The following is a 17,144-nucleotide window of genomic DNA, read 5'->3' as shown; positions in this document are numbered from 1 at the left end:
TGGCAACACAGGTGAACAAGATGGGTTTCAAGAAATAAGATCCCAATTCCTTGAGGAAACACCACCAAGGCACAAATTTAACAACCAGACTTGGTCGGCCAACTTTCCCTGGGGTTTAGGGCTAGGAGGCCCCGCCTTCCTCCCAGTGGTAGATGGAAACCTGGACCCGCCCAGCAACAGTCCTAGCGTCCTTAGCACCCAGCGGGCAGCCTCTTCCTTCGAGTCTAGACCTGTGATTGGCCCGACTGGGCTCCTCCGCCCCATCCCGGCAAATCTTAGTGTGTCAGGTTCCCCTAGAGAAGGACAGACCACACACCTCTGAGCTAGCTGCCTGGGAAGGGAAACGCCGCCTTAGCGGTAAGGTCCCCTTGGCTGTTTTCTCCCGGGCAAAGTCTCAGGGCAGATGCGCAACTGCTGGACAGGGAAGGGGCTTGATAACCCCACATTTCCAGACAGCTTCAAAGAGGTTGCAAGTTTCGCTGAATAGGGTTATCCTCGTAGACCATCTCACACGCTAAGTGATCCTGGGGTATGGGGAAAAACCGTGGTTTAGCTATCAGACCAGAGAGCTGGAAACAGCTCTCTCACTTGCTCTGTGACCTTGGTCAAATAGCACACCATCCCGGAGCCTCGCTTTCCCAATCTGTAAAGTGAAGGTTTAGATTAGAATGATTTCTAAGGACTTTCAGTCTCTGAGAGGCTCTGAAAGGGAGTGGTCAGCTGTGGCCGAGTTTACATAACTTCTAAGGTTCCTTTGGTAGCAGACCTGTTCAAACACCCGTTGCTTATCTGGTATAGGATCTCCATTTCGGATTCCATGGACTGTTGCAGAAACAGGAGAGGTTACAACAAAAATCTTATTTTGCAATGCACATTATTTCATTGGATTCACCCTTAATCCCTGAGAACAGAACTGGAATTATCCTGATTTCGTAAATGGGGAAACTGAAGATTGAAGCTAAATATAGATTGTTTATTAAAGTCCAGGTTTCCTTATGACCTCACAAATATCTTGTATGATATCTTGCAGTACAGGAAGCTCAGTATTTGAGCTTTCCAGACATCTTGGGTGTAATTTCCGATCCTGCTAATTACTGGCTATGTGAGTAAATTACATTATGCAGTCTCACAACTGTAAAACAAGAACAATAATAGTAAATAAGAATGTCTTCTTCATGCCCTTATTGAAAGTGTTAAGTGAGATAATATCTGTAAAGTCCTTGTTCCTTGTACCATTATTGCTGTTGTTATTGGCATGGATATTGCAGTTACCCAGTAGAAAACCAAGAGGAATGATCTATTTGTTTTCCATCCCCAAGGATTTGAAGGAGTTCTGTGAAGAATCATGTCTGCAGTTTGGAAGACTCCCCGTGGATCAGAGGCAATGCCTGAGATGGTAGTGAAAATCGTTGGAAGCAAATACTTTCGATACCTTGTGGAGAAGCCCACGATGTAAGTTTGCCATTTGAAAAATATCTGCATTGCTTGGGTAGTAATGAAGTTTTGTTTATTTTATTTTAATTCAGAAATTTACATTTTAAAAACGTCATCCATGGAAAATTAAGTCATTAAGATATAACAGTAGAAGTAAAATACTGTTGATAACTTGTATGCATACTGTTTTTCTGATATTTTTCATCTTTATAATTCCCCATACTCCTTATTTACTTAAGCTGATTTTCCAAATAGATGGGAAATATGAGCATTGCTACATTTATAAATATTAATGGAGTATTGCTGTTTCTTCTCTTTGGGTCCATAATCTGCCACATGTAGTAGTTTTGTAGGGAGGGGCTGTTAGTCTATTTGTTATGAATAAAAGGAATGGGATTAATAATGAATCATATATTGTAAGATTTTCACTTACACTTGTTCACATTCAATACTTCTCTAAGCAGGAGCTTCTTAGAGCATAGTTAAGAGGCCTTTCTTCCCTTCAAAGCTCTTAACAGTCACATTCAAGGGAGAGCACTCATATTTCTCTAAAATTCATAGATGTTTGATACAGAAAAATACAACAAGCTCTTCCTTTCAGCATTTTGTTGGTTCACAAAATAAAAGAAGGTACTATCCTTGTCTTTTATATAGTAGGCATCCCATCAATATTATCAGTCAATAATTGCCTTTTTCTCCTAAGGTTACTTTGTTAGGTCTTACCTGTGTTTCTAAGAAGAAACCAACAGAGCAAACAAGTAGGCAGATGTAAAAGACTTGGCATCATTGAACCAAAACCAAACCAAACTCACTGCTATAGAGTCAGGTCCGATTCATAGTGACCCCTCCTTGGGTTTCTGAGGCGGTTTCACTACAAAAGTAGGTTGCCCAACCTTCCTTCTGAGGAGTGGCTGGTGGGTTTGAACCATTAGCCTTCTGGTTAGCAGTCAAATGCCTTAGACACTATGCCACCAGAGTTCCCGGCATCATCATTGAACATAGGTATATAAATAAACCTGTTATCATCAGAATCGTCTGGGAATTATTTAAAAATAAATATTCAAGGTCCAACCGTAGACATGTTGAATCAGAATTACTGAAGATGAGGTCATCAGAACTACTGTTACAGATTACATCTACTCCTCACTTATCAACTATGTCAATATTTGACATTTCACATTTATGACTATAGTGAAAAACCTACTGTCTGACTATTTTGTATGTTCACACCATATGACTGGTAATAAGGAACACTGAAGTGTAAGGCAAGAATAGCACTTGCTGTGATGGTTGAGTTTATGTGTCAACTTGATTGGCCATGATTCTCAGTGGTTTGGTAGTTATTTAATGATATAATCAACCTCCATTTTCTGATCTGATATGGTCAGCCTCCATTTTGACATAACGACCTGGTCTTTGGAACCTAACCACATCAATAAGTCAGGAGTGGGTGTATAAGCTTTAGAATGGAAAACTGGATTTACCATTTATAGTATTTGCCAAAAGAAATTCCAAAGCCAGTGCTATAATCAATTAGTAATGTCTGCTATTGCAAAGGAACTGAGCTTTGTAGCACTGAGTCATGTGTGTTCGATCCCTGTAGAGCTTAATGATGTGAGTTGAATCCTGGCTCTGTGCCTTCCTTGCTTGTTGACATTGGGAAACTTAACATCTCTGGCCTCAGTTTCTACATCTGTAAAGTGGAGATAAAACACTCATCTAATTGAGTTGTTATGAGGATCAAATGAGAAAAAATATGCAAGGCGCATTAACAGTACCTCATATATTCTGCTAATATTATTAAAGTGTACATTTCCTGTTGTTATTTTTTGCCACCAAGTCGGCCCCGACTCCTAGCACATTTCCTAGGATATAGAATTTTTAATTTAAAAACCAAAGGTCTCTCTATGACATGCTTGCTGTCACTTTCATATGTATACCTAGGAAGCAAGTCATCTCTGTTTTGTAGATGAGGAAACTGAAAATTTGTGATGGGATAAATTATTATTTCAAGATCTCCTAGCAAATCCATGTCACTGTCAAGAAAAGTAAACAGTGTTAGTTTGGACTCTCCACTCAGTTCTCCTTCCCCACAGAAGACTACATTACTACTATACTGATCCTATTCTTTCCTAAAGTTGTTCCTATCACCGTCTTATCCCAAACTCATTCCTGTTTCCAGGGATTTCAGAATTTAATGTGTTCCTAAAAGTACGGGTGGAAAGATCCTTGTCCTTTTTAATAGAGAAAAATTCCCTTTATGGTGGCACAATTGTTTAAGCACTTGGCTGCTAACCACAAGGTCAGGGTTTTGAACCCACCAGCAGATACAAAACCTGGAAATCCCTCCCATAAAGATTATAACCTAGGAGATCCTATGGGACAGTGGTACTCTGTCCTACAGAGTTACTATGTGTTGGAATTGACTCAGTGGCACACAACAACAAATTTATAAGAAAGTGCCTTGTCTCCCTTTATTTTTTAAACTTCAGGAACTTACAATTATGTAAAATGAACTACATTAATTTTGATTAAAGGGCATAGTTATGTTGCTCCTATGACATTGTAAAGAATAGGATATGTGTGTGTGTATGTGTGTGTGTGTGTGTAGGTGTGTTTAACCTAAAAATAAGCCATACTCTTCTAACTGAACAAAGCTAGGTCAGAATCAGAAAGGATTATCTTCTTGATAAAGAAGGTTGGGCAATCTACTTCTGTAGTGATACCGCCTCGGAAACCCAAGGAGGAGTCACTATGAGTTGGATCCTACTCGACAGCAGTAAGTTTGGGTTTTTTGGTTTATAATATTTCAGAACTGAATGTGACCTTAAAGGTGTAGGATAACTTTCCATTTCACAGTCGAGATGAGGTAACTGAGCCTTCAGTGGAATTAAAGAGAGCTGCTCAAGATCCAGCCAGTTATTAAGAATTAACATTGGAGTCAAACTCACCCTCCTTCTTTCTTTATGTGGCATGTGAAATTGCTGAAAAATGACAGGAAAATTCTGAACATCTAGTGAGTATTTTTCACAAAGAAGGTCCTTCTAGAAGCTTCAAATAGTCAGTGAATCATCCCACAATTTGTGTCATCATAATTTTCCTCCTAGGTTTGTCTGCCTCTAGTCTTCTTATTCCCAAGCCACTCTCTAAAGCCTTGATACTCAAAGTGTAGTCCATGGAACATGAACACCAGCCTCACTTGTTAGAAATGTGGAGTCTTGGGGCCCTCCCCAGACATAGTTAGAATCTTCATTTTAATCAGGTCTCCAAGTGATGTTCATACACATTATAGATTGAGAAGCTTTATTCTCAAACAGTGATCATGACCTTTCTAAAATACAAATCTGATTGTGTCCCTCCCCTGCCTAAAACTTTCAATAGCTTCTCATTGCTCTAATAATATTGTCCAAACTCCTTATTTCAGTTTATCTAGCCTAGCCTGTTTACGGGCTCTCATATCTTTACCTCTTTAATGTCATCTCTTGAAAATGGAAACATCATGCTGTTTTCCCATTACCACCAGCCCAAATTAACCCATCTTTACCTATGAGATCCCATGCACGTTTAGGGATTATTATACACTTTAACTATTTTCTATCTATTTGTCTGTTTCCCCTATTTAACTGCAAACCTGTGTTTTCTGCATTGAGTACAAAGTCCTCTATATCCTTGAAGGCTAATAAATAAATAAGACACCAGGAGAAGTGAAGATCTAGACAGAAAATACATAATTGCTTCAAATAAATCCAAATAAGATGCACATGTTACTACAGAACCTTGATGGGTGATCTTTGATAGTTCATGGAGAAAGGAGATGTGCCAGGTGACAGGAGACAAATATTTTCATCAAAAAGGAGAAAAGAGTGGACAATAAGAGCCAGAGACTTGTAGGTAATCCCTGGAAAAACAGGAGGCCACAGGATTAAATATATTAATTGTGAAAATTTAAAAAACAAAAGTGATGATCACTAAGGGTTGGAGTGTGTTGACTGAACACAAATAATGTTAAACTGATCCCATTCCTTCATTTATATTATTTCTTTAAGCTTTGTCCCTCTTTTGATGTAGTTACTACATAACTCTCTAAATTAAGAAGATGATAAAGACATGGTATTTATTGACTTGAGTGAGTCATTTGACACGTTTTTCTCATAAATTTCTGAAACAAGACAGAGACTTCTGGACTGCATAGTGTTGAGATAAGTGAATTTTCGTTGGGTATAACACAGAAGAACTGTATTTAAAAACTTAATATAAATATAAATGAGGAGGCAGGGATGGGTGGAGATTTATGTGTGATTATGTTCTTACTTAACTTTTATAAATCCACAAATGAAGACAGTCATTCAAATCATATTCCAGAGTGCTGAGAAGCTGTGTGAGGAAATTAGGTTAAAATCAACAAGATAAAATTTAACAGAGCTATATGCAAAGTCCTTTTTCTGTCTTTTCTTCTTTTCCTGTCGATTTGATGACCTTTTACTTTCCTCATGTATGATGTTCTTGATGTCATCCCACAACTCCTCTGGTCTTTGGTCATTGGTGTTCAATACATCAAATCTATTCATCAGATGGTCTCTAAATTCAGGTGGGATATAATCAAGGTCATATTGTGGCTCTCATAGACTTGTTTAATTGTCTTCAGCTTCTATTTGAACTTTCATATGAGCAATGGGTGGTTTGTTCCACAGCCAACTTCTGTCCTTGTTTTGATTTATGATATTGTGCTTCTCCATCTCCTCTTTCCACAGAGGTAGTCATTTGATTTCCATCTTGTGAATTCCATGTGTATAGGTACACCATTTATGTTGTTGAAAAAGGTATTAGCAATTAATAAGCCATTGTTCTTGCAAAATTCTATCATGTGATCTCCAGAATCATTTCTATCACCATAGCTGTATTTTCCAACTACTGGAGCTTCTTCCAGTAGTTCTTTCCAACTTTCACATTCCAGTCACCACTAATTATTAATACATCTTGATTACATGTTGGGTCAATTTCAGACTGCAGAAGTTGGTAAAAATCTTGAAGTATATCTTCTTACTAACAGCATTTTACTTCAGGATAGATCTTGAAATGTTCTTTTTGATAATAAATGCAATGCCATTCCTCTTAAATTTGTCATTCCTGGCAATGGTCCATGTGGTAGTTCAGTTTGTGTGTCAACTTGTCTGGGCCTGGTTATGTGGCTGGGCAGCTGGATGTAGTATTCACCATGATGTGACTGGTAATCAACTCCATGGTGGAATCTACTGTGAGCAGCTGAGTAGCTGCCTTAGGGAATGTGGTCTGCTTCCTATATTTAAGCAGAAGCCTTGGGGATTGGTCTCTAGCATATGGCTTGCTTGGACCCTGCATGTAGCCATGTCATTTTTCAGCAGCCTGCCATGCTCTGCTGACCTTTGGGCTTACAATGAACTTGAATTAAAGATTCAAGATGTGTGGTTTGGTAACATTGGGACTGTGACTTTTTACTTGTCAACCTTGGGCTTGTCAGCCTCAGCAGCAAGCAGCTGTCTGAATGAAGAAATGCCTCTAGCTCCAGTGGGCTGGGAACAGGAGGCAGAACTGGACCCCAAGGTTGAGGGGCTTCCACCCAGCCCCTAGAGCCTGACACTGGGACTTAAAGCCTCCAAACTGTGAGAGAATAAACTCCTGTTTGTTAAGGCCATCCCATTTGTGGTATACTCTTGTCAGAGTGGTACTAGGTAACCAGAACAGTCCATATGATTGCCAGATTCAAAATGGCCAATACCAGTCCATTTCAACTCATTTATACTTAGGCTATTGATCTTTATTCATTCCTTTTCATCTTTGACAACTTCTAGTTTTCCTAGATTCATACTTCATATATTCCACTTTCTAATTAGCAATGAATGTTTGCAGTTGTTTCTTCTCAATTTGAGTCATGCTCTATCAGCAAATGAAGGTCCCAAAAGCTTAACTCCATCTAGGTCATTAAGATTGACTCTACTTTGAGGAAACAGCTCTTCCATTGTTGTATTTTGAGTGCCTTCCAACCTGGCACTATATCAGACAATGTTTCACTGTTATTCATAAAGTTTTCGAGTAGTATACCAGACTTGTTTCACCACTATTCATAATGTGGTTAGTGGCTAATTTTTCAAAAATGGATGACTCCATCTTTCTTTCCAGTGTGTCTTAGTTTTGACGCTCTGCTGAAACTTGTTCACGGTGGGTGACCCTGTTGGTACTTGAAATACCGGTGGCATAGCTTCCAGCCTTACAGCAACACACAAGCCTCCACAGACAGATAGGTGGTGAGACTTGCTTTTTAAAGGAGAGTAGCTAAAGCAAATGGAAGAAATGATGACATAAAAGAGCTAAACAGATGATGTCAAAGGGCAGCTTGAGAAGACAAAATAAAGTATTATAATGAAATGTACAAAGCCCTGGAATTATGAAATCAAAAGGGAAGAACACACTTGGCATTTTTCAAGCTGAAAGAACTGAAGAAAAAAAAAATCAAGCCTTAAATCACAATATTGAAGGAAACATCAAAAGAATATGGAAGGAATATACAAAGTCACTGTACAAAGAGAATTGATCAATGTTAAAACATTTCAGGAGGTGGCATATGATCAAGAACCAATGGCACTGAAGGAAAAAGTCCAAGCTGTGCTGAAGGAATTGGTGAAAAAAACATTGAGATGTTTCAACAAATGGAGGTAGAGCTTAAGGCACTTACTTGTTTATGCCAAGAAATTTGGAAGACAGCTACCTGACCAACTGACTGGAAGACATTCATATTTGTGCCCATTCCAAAGAAAGATGATCCAACAGAATGTGTAAATTATCAAGCAATATAATTAATACCACACACAAGTAAAATTTTGCAAAACTAATTTGAAAATGTTTGCTGTAGTGTGTTGACAGGGAACTTCCAGAAATTCAAGCTGGCTTCAGAAGACAATATGGAATGAAAGATATCATTGCTGATGTGAGATGGATCTTGGCTGAAAGCAAAGAATACCAGAAAGATGTTTACCTGTGTTTTATTGACCAGTCAAAGGCATTCGACTGTAAGCATCATAACAAATTATGGATAACATTGTGAAAAATGGGAATTCCAGAACACTTAATGTTGCTTATGAGGAACCTGCACAGAGACTAAGAGCCTGTTGTTCGAATGGAGCAAGGGAATACTGTATGGTTTAAAATGAGGAAGGGTGTGTGTCAGGGTTATATCCTTTCACCATACTTATTATTCAATCTGTATTCTGAGCAATAATCCTAGAAGGTGGACTACATGAAGAATAACATGGCATAAGAATTGGAGAAAGACTCATTAATAACCTGTAATATGAAGACGACACAACCTTACTTGCTGAAAGTGAAGATGACTTGAAACATTTCTTGATCAAGTTCAAAGACTACAGTCTTCAATATGGATTATACCTCAACACAAAGAAAAAAAAAATCCTCACAACTGAACCAATAAACTTCATCATGATAAATGGAGGCAAGATTGAGGTTATCAGGGATTTTATTTTACTTGGATCTAAAATCAACACTCATGAAAGTATCAATCAAGAAATGAAATGTATATTGCACTGGGCAAATCTGCTGCAAAAGACTTTATAAAGTGTTAAGGAGCAAAGATGTCATTTTGAAGACTAAGGTGCACCTAACCCAAACTATATTATTTTTAATTGCCTTGTATGCATGTGGAAACTGGACTATGAATAAGGAAGACTGAAAAAGAGTTGGTGCTTCTGAGTTGTGGTGTTGGCAGAGAATACTGAAAATACCATGGACTACCAGAAGAATGAACAAATCTGTCCTGGAATTCTAAGGAGCTGGAATGCTCATTAGAAGACAGAAAGGCCAGACTTTGTCTCACCTATTTTAGTCATTGTCAAAAGGGACCATTCCATGGAGAAGGATATCATGCTTGCTAAAGTAGAATGTCAGCAAAAAAAGGGAAGGCCCTCAATGAAATGGATTGACACAGTGGCTGCAAAGATGAGCTCAAGTATAGCAAGGATTGTGAGGATGGACACATCTTGGCAGTGTTTCGTTCTGTTGTACATAGGGTCATACAAGTTGAAGCCAATGCAATGGAACCTAACAACAATATATCTTTCTTTAAGTAGATAGATAGGTAAATAGATAGCAAAGTCTGTCTTTAGGTAAGAGTATATAAATATGGTTGTATGGATTAAATGGTTGGGTTTTACTTAAATGCTTTAGGCTTAGCATGAACCAAGGGATCCAGAAAAGGGAGGTGGGAGGCCCACCATGCTCAAACAGTACATATGACATCTAGACTACTGTGCCTCATGCTGCATGCTGCATTTTAGCAGGGACAGTGTATACTACAGGATGTACAATAGAGGACATTATGAAAGAGCTAGGGTTTAAAATGCTATCCTGTGAGGAACATTTATATAATCTGGAAATTTAGTTGTTAAGCAGGAAAGAATCTGGGTAATTTCAAGAAACCCTTCTAACTAGAGATACTTCCAATGAATAAAGGTAGAGTTGTGTTTGCCATAAGGAAAAACTGTGTGGTGATTAGAGATTACAGGAATTGAGAGTAAGTACTTGTCTATTTTGTTAGTACCATATCCTCACAGTCCTCAGCATATGCATTCACTTCTAAAATGTTTAACATTAACACTTAAAAAGAGGTGCAACCAAGCCAAAAAGAATTTTGATTATAAAGAGCTTTGAGGGATTAGTGTTCAGAAGATATTTGTTGAAATAATTTTTAAAGTCAGCAGATCTCTTGACAGAGCAGCAAGCTCAGATGTCAGAAATGATCAAGCAAAACTGAAACAGCACCCATTAGGAAAACTGCGGGCAAATCTTTTGCATTGGCAGAGAACAGACTAGTTGGCATATATGGTTCTTTCCAATGCTGATCTTTTGTTTGAGCCAGTGGCCCAAAGTACTTCATTCCATAGATGCATCACTACTGATAGAGTGTTTTTTAAGCATGGTGGAAGCTGACTGCAAGCTTTTGTTGGGAGAAAAGTAAATATTAGTACATATGTAAACATAATTTACATTGGTGTTTATAGACAAGAAATAAAAAGTTCTGGATTTTCCCACATGATTCTCTTAGAGCCTATGTGCTGTCTTTTCATAATCCCTCAAAGCTCTTTATAATCATAAATTCTTTTTGGCTTGGTTGCACCTCTTTTTAAGTGTTAATGTTAAACATTTTAGAAGTGAATGCATATGTATGGATTTCTATCAACATTCCACAGACATTTATTGATCACAAAGGAGCTCTGGTGACGTAGTGCCTAAGGCATTTGACTGCTAACCAGAAGGTTGGCGGTTCAAACCCATCAGCCACTCCTTGGAAGGAAGGTTGGGCGATCTACATCCATAGTGATACTGCCTTGGAAAATCAAGGAGGGGTCACTGTAAGTCGGATCTGACTCGATGGCAATGAGTTTGGTTTTTTTTTTTTTTGTTTATGAGTATCAAGGCTTACAAATACAGCAAGTTGTATTTCTAGGAAACTCACAACAGACAGATAAAAATGACCATTCAAGTGAAGATAAATTCAGTGGGAAAAAGAGGAGGATCATAAGAGTGTATTAAATCACAAGGGGTGTTTCCAGAAGACCTTTCTGAGTAAGCAGTATTTGAACAGAGACTATATGAAGATAAGCAGCAAGAATTTCCCAATGGGAATCCTTATCCAGAGTTGACTGGCAGTGAGCTGGGTGAGACAGGACCATCTTTTTGGGAAGGCTTTACCAGATCCCAGTTTTCAGTAGAACTCATAGTTTCTTCTACCCTTTCCTCTCCCAGCAGAAAAGGCTGCAATTTGCCACAGATCCAAAAGAGTGGAAATTGGGCTTTCTTAACAAGTACAGCAAAGAGTTGGTGTCTCAGTTGACCTCCAGTAGCACAAACAGAAGTTTTTGTACAAGGCCAGCTAATGCTTGCCTCATGATGAGTGGAACATCATCCCTTTCCTGAAGCACAGTACCCAGTTAGAGACTGGGGAACCCATGTAGCCACTGTTTTTCTGCCCATGAGGTTTAGCCTGCACCAAGTCACCCCACAGGCATTTGTCTCCATCCTTGTGGATCCACAAACCTACAGAGAGAATAAATCAAGCATATGTCTGAGGAAATAGCATTCCAGAGAGAGGGATTATAGAACTCTTGGCATGTTTAAGGAGGAACAAGTAAGCCAATGTTAGTGGAACACAGTGAGAAAAGGGGAGAGCATTTGGAAATGAGATTAGAGAAACTGGCAGGGTTCAGATGTGTAGGACTACATGGGCCTTGGTAGAAATTTTGTATGCTGTTCTATGTAGGATGGGAATCCACTGAACATTTGAGAGTAGCAGAGAACATAATCTAATTTATGTTGTCTACAGAATAGCTGCAGCAGCTGTGTAGAGGATAAACTGGGATATGAACAAAAACAGAGACCAATTTAAGAAATCATTATGGTGATCCAGGAAAGAGACAGCAGCAGTGACCAATTATAGTCCCTGAATAAACGCTGACTAAATTTTGTGACCACCAATCATCTGTCAGTTTGTCATATGGTGATGGTTTGCATGTTGCTGTGAGGCTGTAGGCTATGCCACTGGTATTTCAAAACCTAGCAGGCTCATCCATGGTGGACAAGTTTCAGCAAAGCTTCCAGATTAAGACTGGGAAGAAGGATAGGACCATTCACTTCTGAAAAAAAATGGGCCACTGAAGACTTTATGTATAGCAGTGAAACACTGTATGATATGGTGCAGATGTGTCCTTCAGGTTGAAAGGCATTCATAATAAGACTGAGGAAAAGCTTCCTTCTCAAATGAGAGTCGACCTTAATGATTGTGGTTGGGATAAAATTTTCAGGACCTTCATTTGCTGTGATGGCATGACTCAAAATGGGAGAGACATCTGCAAACATTCATTAATAATCAGAACATGGAAAGTATCAAGTAAGAATCTAGGAAAATTGGACGTTGTAAAAAAGGAAATGGAACAGATAAAGACTGATATCCTAGGCGTTAGTGAGCTGAAATGGATTGGCAGTGGCCAGTTTGAATCAGACAATCATATGGTCTACTATGCTCTGAATGACAAATTGAAGACACATAGCATTGGGTTTATTGTCAAAAAGAACATTTCAAGATCTATCCTGCAGGACAATGACATCAGTGTTAGAATAATACCCATACACATGCAAGGAAGACAGTTAATGGTACTATTATTCAAATATACACACCAAACCCTAAAGCCAAAAGTGAAGAAATTGAAGATTTTAGCCAACTTCTGCAGTCTGAAATCGACCAAACATGTAATCAGGATGTATTGATTATTACTGGTGATTGGAATGTGGAAGTTGGAAACAAGGAAGAAGCATCAGTATTAGAAAATATCACCTTGGCAACAGAAATGACACCTGAGATCACATGACAGAATTTCACAAGACCAAAGATGTATTCATTACAAATACCTTTTTCAACAGCATAAACAGCAGTTATACATATGGCCCTTGTCAGGTGGAATAAACAGAAATCAAATTGATTATATCTCTGGAAAGAGGTGATGAAGAAGCTCAGTATCTTCAGTCAAAACAAGGCCAGGAGCTGACTGTGGAACAAACCATCAATTGCTCATATGCAAGTTCAAGTTGAAGTCTAAGAAAATTAAGTCTCAAAAAAAGAAAAAAATATCCCCCCTGCCATCGAGTCAATTCTGACTCATAGAAGCCTGCCCTGGGTTTTCGAGGTTGTAAATCTTTACAGAATATTGCCCCATCTTCCTTCCAAGGAACAGCTGGTGGGTTTGAACTGCTGACCTTCAGTTAGCAGCCAAATGCCTTATTCACTACGCCACCAGAGCTACTTAAGAAAATTAAGCCTACAAAAACCAAAATACAACCCTGATTATATCCCACCTGAATTTAGAGATCACCTGAAGAATATATTTGACACATTTATCACCAATTAATGAAGACCAAAGGAGTTGCAGAATGATACCAAGAACATCATAAACAAAGAAAGCAAAATATCATTTAAAAGACAGGAAAGGAAGAAAAGACCAAAATAAAACAGCTGTCAGAAACTTGCACTTTAATGGAGAGTAGCTAAAGAATGGAAGAGATAATAAAATGGAAGAGCTCAACAGGTTTCAAAAGGTGGTTCAAGAAGACAAAGTAAAGTATTATAATGAAATGTGCAAAGACCTAGAGTTAGAACACCAAAAGGGAAGAATACACTAAGCATTTCTCAAGCTGAAAGAAATGAAGAAAAAAATCATGTCCCAAATTGCAGTATCAGAGGATTCTATGGGCAAAATAAGGAGCTCTGGTGGCATAGTAAGACATTTGGCTGCTAACCAGAAGGTAAACTATTTAAACCAACCAGTTGCTCTGCAGGAGAAAGATGAGGCAATCCACTTCTGTAAAGATTTACAGCCTTGGAAACCAATGGGGGTCACTATGAGTCAGAATTGACATGATGACAATGAGTTTTATGTGCAAAATATTGAAAGATGCAATAAACATCAAAAGAAGATGGAAAGAATACACAGAGTCACTGAACAAGAAAGAATTGGTAAACATTCAACCATTTTAAGCCCCCACTGCCATCCAGTCAATTTCAACTCGTAGCAACCCCAGCTGGGTTTCCAAGGTGATAAATCTTTACAGAAGTAGATTGCCCTGTCTTCCTTCCATGGAGTGGAACCATTTTAGGAGGGAGCCTATGATTGAGAATCAATGGTATTGAAGGATGAAGTCTAAGCTGCACTGAAGAAATTGGTGAAAAAATGGCTCCAGGAGTTGACGGACTACCCATTGAGATGTTTCAATAAATGGATGCAGTGCTTCAGGTGCTTACTCATTCATGCCAACAAATTTGGAAGACAGCTACCTGGCCACCCAACTGGAAGACATACATGTTTGTGCCCATTGCAAAGAAAGATGATCCAATAGAATGTGGGAATTATTGAACAATATCATTAATATCACTTGCAAGTAACATTCTCCTGAAGATAATTTAAAAATGGCAGTATGCTTCAAAATATAAATATAATTCAAAAATATAATTCAAAAAATGGCAGGGAAAACAAAGTACAGACATGTGAGTTGAACATTTACCTCAAGTAGACACACGCCCTCAAGAGAACAATCATGGGAGAAGGAAGTGCTGCTTATGCACAGGGAGACAGCTCAGGGGGCAGGAGAGTATGGAGGGTTGGACACTGGGAAGTGGTAACTATGGGGAGGAAGTGGGAGGGGAGCTGTTGCATTGTGGTAAACTGTGGTCAATGACATGAGACAAAGTAGTGTATGTGAACTGCTGTATGGAGAGTGAATTTGCTCTGTAAATCTTCACCCAAATCACAAAAAAAAAAAAAAAAAAAAACATTATTTGGGTCTGGAGTCCAGTACATTTTAGCAGAGTCCTCTGCTGAGGATCCCACATGGCTGAAATCCAGCTGTCAGCTAACTACATCCTCATCTGGAGGATCAACAATGGAAAGATCTGTGTCCAACCTTTGTCAACTTATTAACAAAATTCATTGCCACCCTCTTGAGGTTTTTTGTTTTGTTTTGTTTTGAGAGAAGTCAGTAAAGAAAGAGGGAACCTGACTACCACCAAGAAAGAAGAGCCAGGAGCATATTACATCCTTTGAACCTAGATTCTCTGCACTGATAACCTCCTAGACCCAGAGGAAGATTGATGCCAAGACATGTAAAGATAGCCAAGGAACATTGGGACTATAGATGTTGAAGGGAGACAAGGACTTATCCTCTAGAGCCAACAGAGAGAGAAAGCTTTCCCCTAGAGCAGGTATCCTGAATTTGCACTTCTAGCCTCCTAAACTGTGAGAGAATAAATTTCTGCTTGTTAAATCCAAAAAAAAAAAAAAAAATGGCAGGGAACTTCCAGAAGTTCAGGCTGGATTCAGAAGAGGATGTGGAATAATAGATATCATTGCTGATGTGAGATGGATCTTGGCTGAAAGCAGAGAATGTTATAAAGGTGTTTACCTGTGTTCTGTTGACTATACAAAGGCATTCGACTGTGTGGATCATAAAAAATTATGGATAACATTGCAAAGAATGAGAATTCCAGAACACTTAATTGAACCCATGAGAAAGCTGCACATAGACCAAGTAACTGTCATTTGAATAAAACAAGGGAGTACTGCATGGTTTAAAATCAGGAAGGGTATGCATCAAGGTTGTATCCTTGCACCATACTTATTCAATCTGTATGCTGAGCCTTGGGACAATCCAAGAGTTTGGACCATATGAAGAAGAACATGGCATCAAGATTGGGGGAAGATTCATTAACAACCTGTGATATGCAGATGACAGAACCTTGCTTGCTGAAAATGAAGATGAGTTGAAGCACTTACTGAGGAAGATCAAAGACTATAGTCTTCAGTATGGATTACACCTCAACAAAAGAAAACAAAAATCCTCACAACTGAACCAATAAGCAGCATCAGGATAAATGGAGAAAAGACTGAAGTTGTTAGGGATTTCATTTTATTTGGATAAACAGTCAACACCCATGGAAGCAGCAGTCAACAAATCAGACATTGCATTGTATTGGACAAATCTGCTGCAAAAGACCTCTTTAACGTGTTATGGAGCAAAGATATCACTTTGAAGGCTAAGGTGTGCCTAAGCACATGCATCTGAAAGCTGGAGAATGAATACGGAGGACCAAAAAAAAAATTGATGCCTTTAAATTGTGGTGTTGGCAAAGAATACTAAAATACTGTGGACTGCCAGAAGAGTGAATAGATTTTTCCTAGGAGAATTGCAGTTGGAATGCTCATTAGAAGCAAGAATGGCTAGATTTCATCTCAAATACTTTGGTCATGTTGTCAGAAGGGACAACTCCCTGGAGAAGGACATAATGCTGAGAAGACCCTCAATGAGATGGATTGATGGATTGAATCCATGGCTGCAACAATGGGCTCAAGCAAAGCAAGGATTGTGAGTGTGGTGCAGGACCAGGCATTGTTTGATTATGTTATATGAAGAGTCACCTGAGTTAGAGCTGACTAGACAGCACCTGTGGTAGTTGGATCTGTGTGTCAACTTGGCTGGACCACAATTCTGTGTTGTTTAAGCAATTGTGATGTGGGTTGTTCCCACAATGGGATCAAATTTATATGTTTTGGGCAACCAAATCCATTGAAAGAGAGTTTCCCTATGGATGTGGCTTGCTTCCAGTATATTTATGGACATCCTGGAAAAAGAAACACTTTTTTGTGGATCAGGATTCTGTTGTGCTGCCTACAACAGTCCATGAGCAAACTATTCACCATTTGGCCTGGAGATCTTGAAATTGTCATTCGTTGGAGTCAACAGCCAGTGTACTGCCTGCCAACCTTGAGCTTATCAGCCCCTGCAGCTGCGTAAGTCTGGAAAAGCCTCCAGCTTGACGTTTGATCCAAGAACTTGGGACTTGCCGGCTTCTATAAGTATGTGAACCATTTTCCTAAGATAAATTTCTCTTTCTCTCTTTATATATATAAGCTTTACTGGTTTTGCTTCTCTATAGAAGCCAGTCTCTAGAGAAGTCAGCCCCAGATTACAGGTGAGGAGAGACAACTCAGGGACACCCAAAGCAGCAGGCGGGAAGAGCAGGAGAAAGGGGATTAAAAGCCAGGAAGCCAGAGAGAAGAGCAATCAGCCAAAGGGATTAGGTGAGGAGAGGAAACTTAGGCCCCCCCAAAGCAGCAGGA

The 17,144-nt window shown here is 39.0% G+C and overlaps 1 protein-coding gene across 1 annotated transcript in view; it reads left to right on the top strand.

Moving 5' to 3' along the window:
* Positions 1-1,345: 1,345 nt before the first annotated feature.
* CUNH1orf87 (chromosome unknown C1orf87 homolog) overlaps positions 1,346-17,144 on the top strand; it is a 143,540-nt gene continuing 127,741 nt past the window's right edge. Inside the window, exon 1 of the mRNA XM_042782439.1 lies at positions 1,346-1,452. Coding sequence (XP_042638373.1) covers positions 1,346-1,452 — 107 coding nt within the window. The remainder of the gene's footprint in view (positions 1,453-17,144) is intronic.

Source organism: Orycteropus afer, unplaced genomic scaffold (assembly GCF_000298275.1).
Source record: "Orycteropus afer afer isolate SDZICR_OR568_19922 unplaced genomic scaffold, OryAfe1.0 scaffold00318, whole genome shotgun sequence".
NCBI classification, from domain to species: Eukaryota; Metazoa; Chordata; class Mammalia; order Tubulidentata; family Orycteropodidae; genus Orycteropus; species Orycteropus afer.
This window is presented reverse-complemented; position numbering and strand designations above follow the sequence as displayed.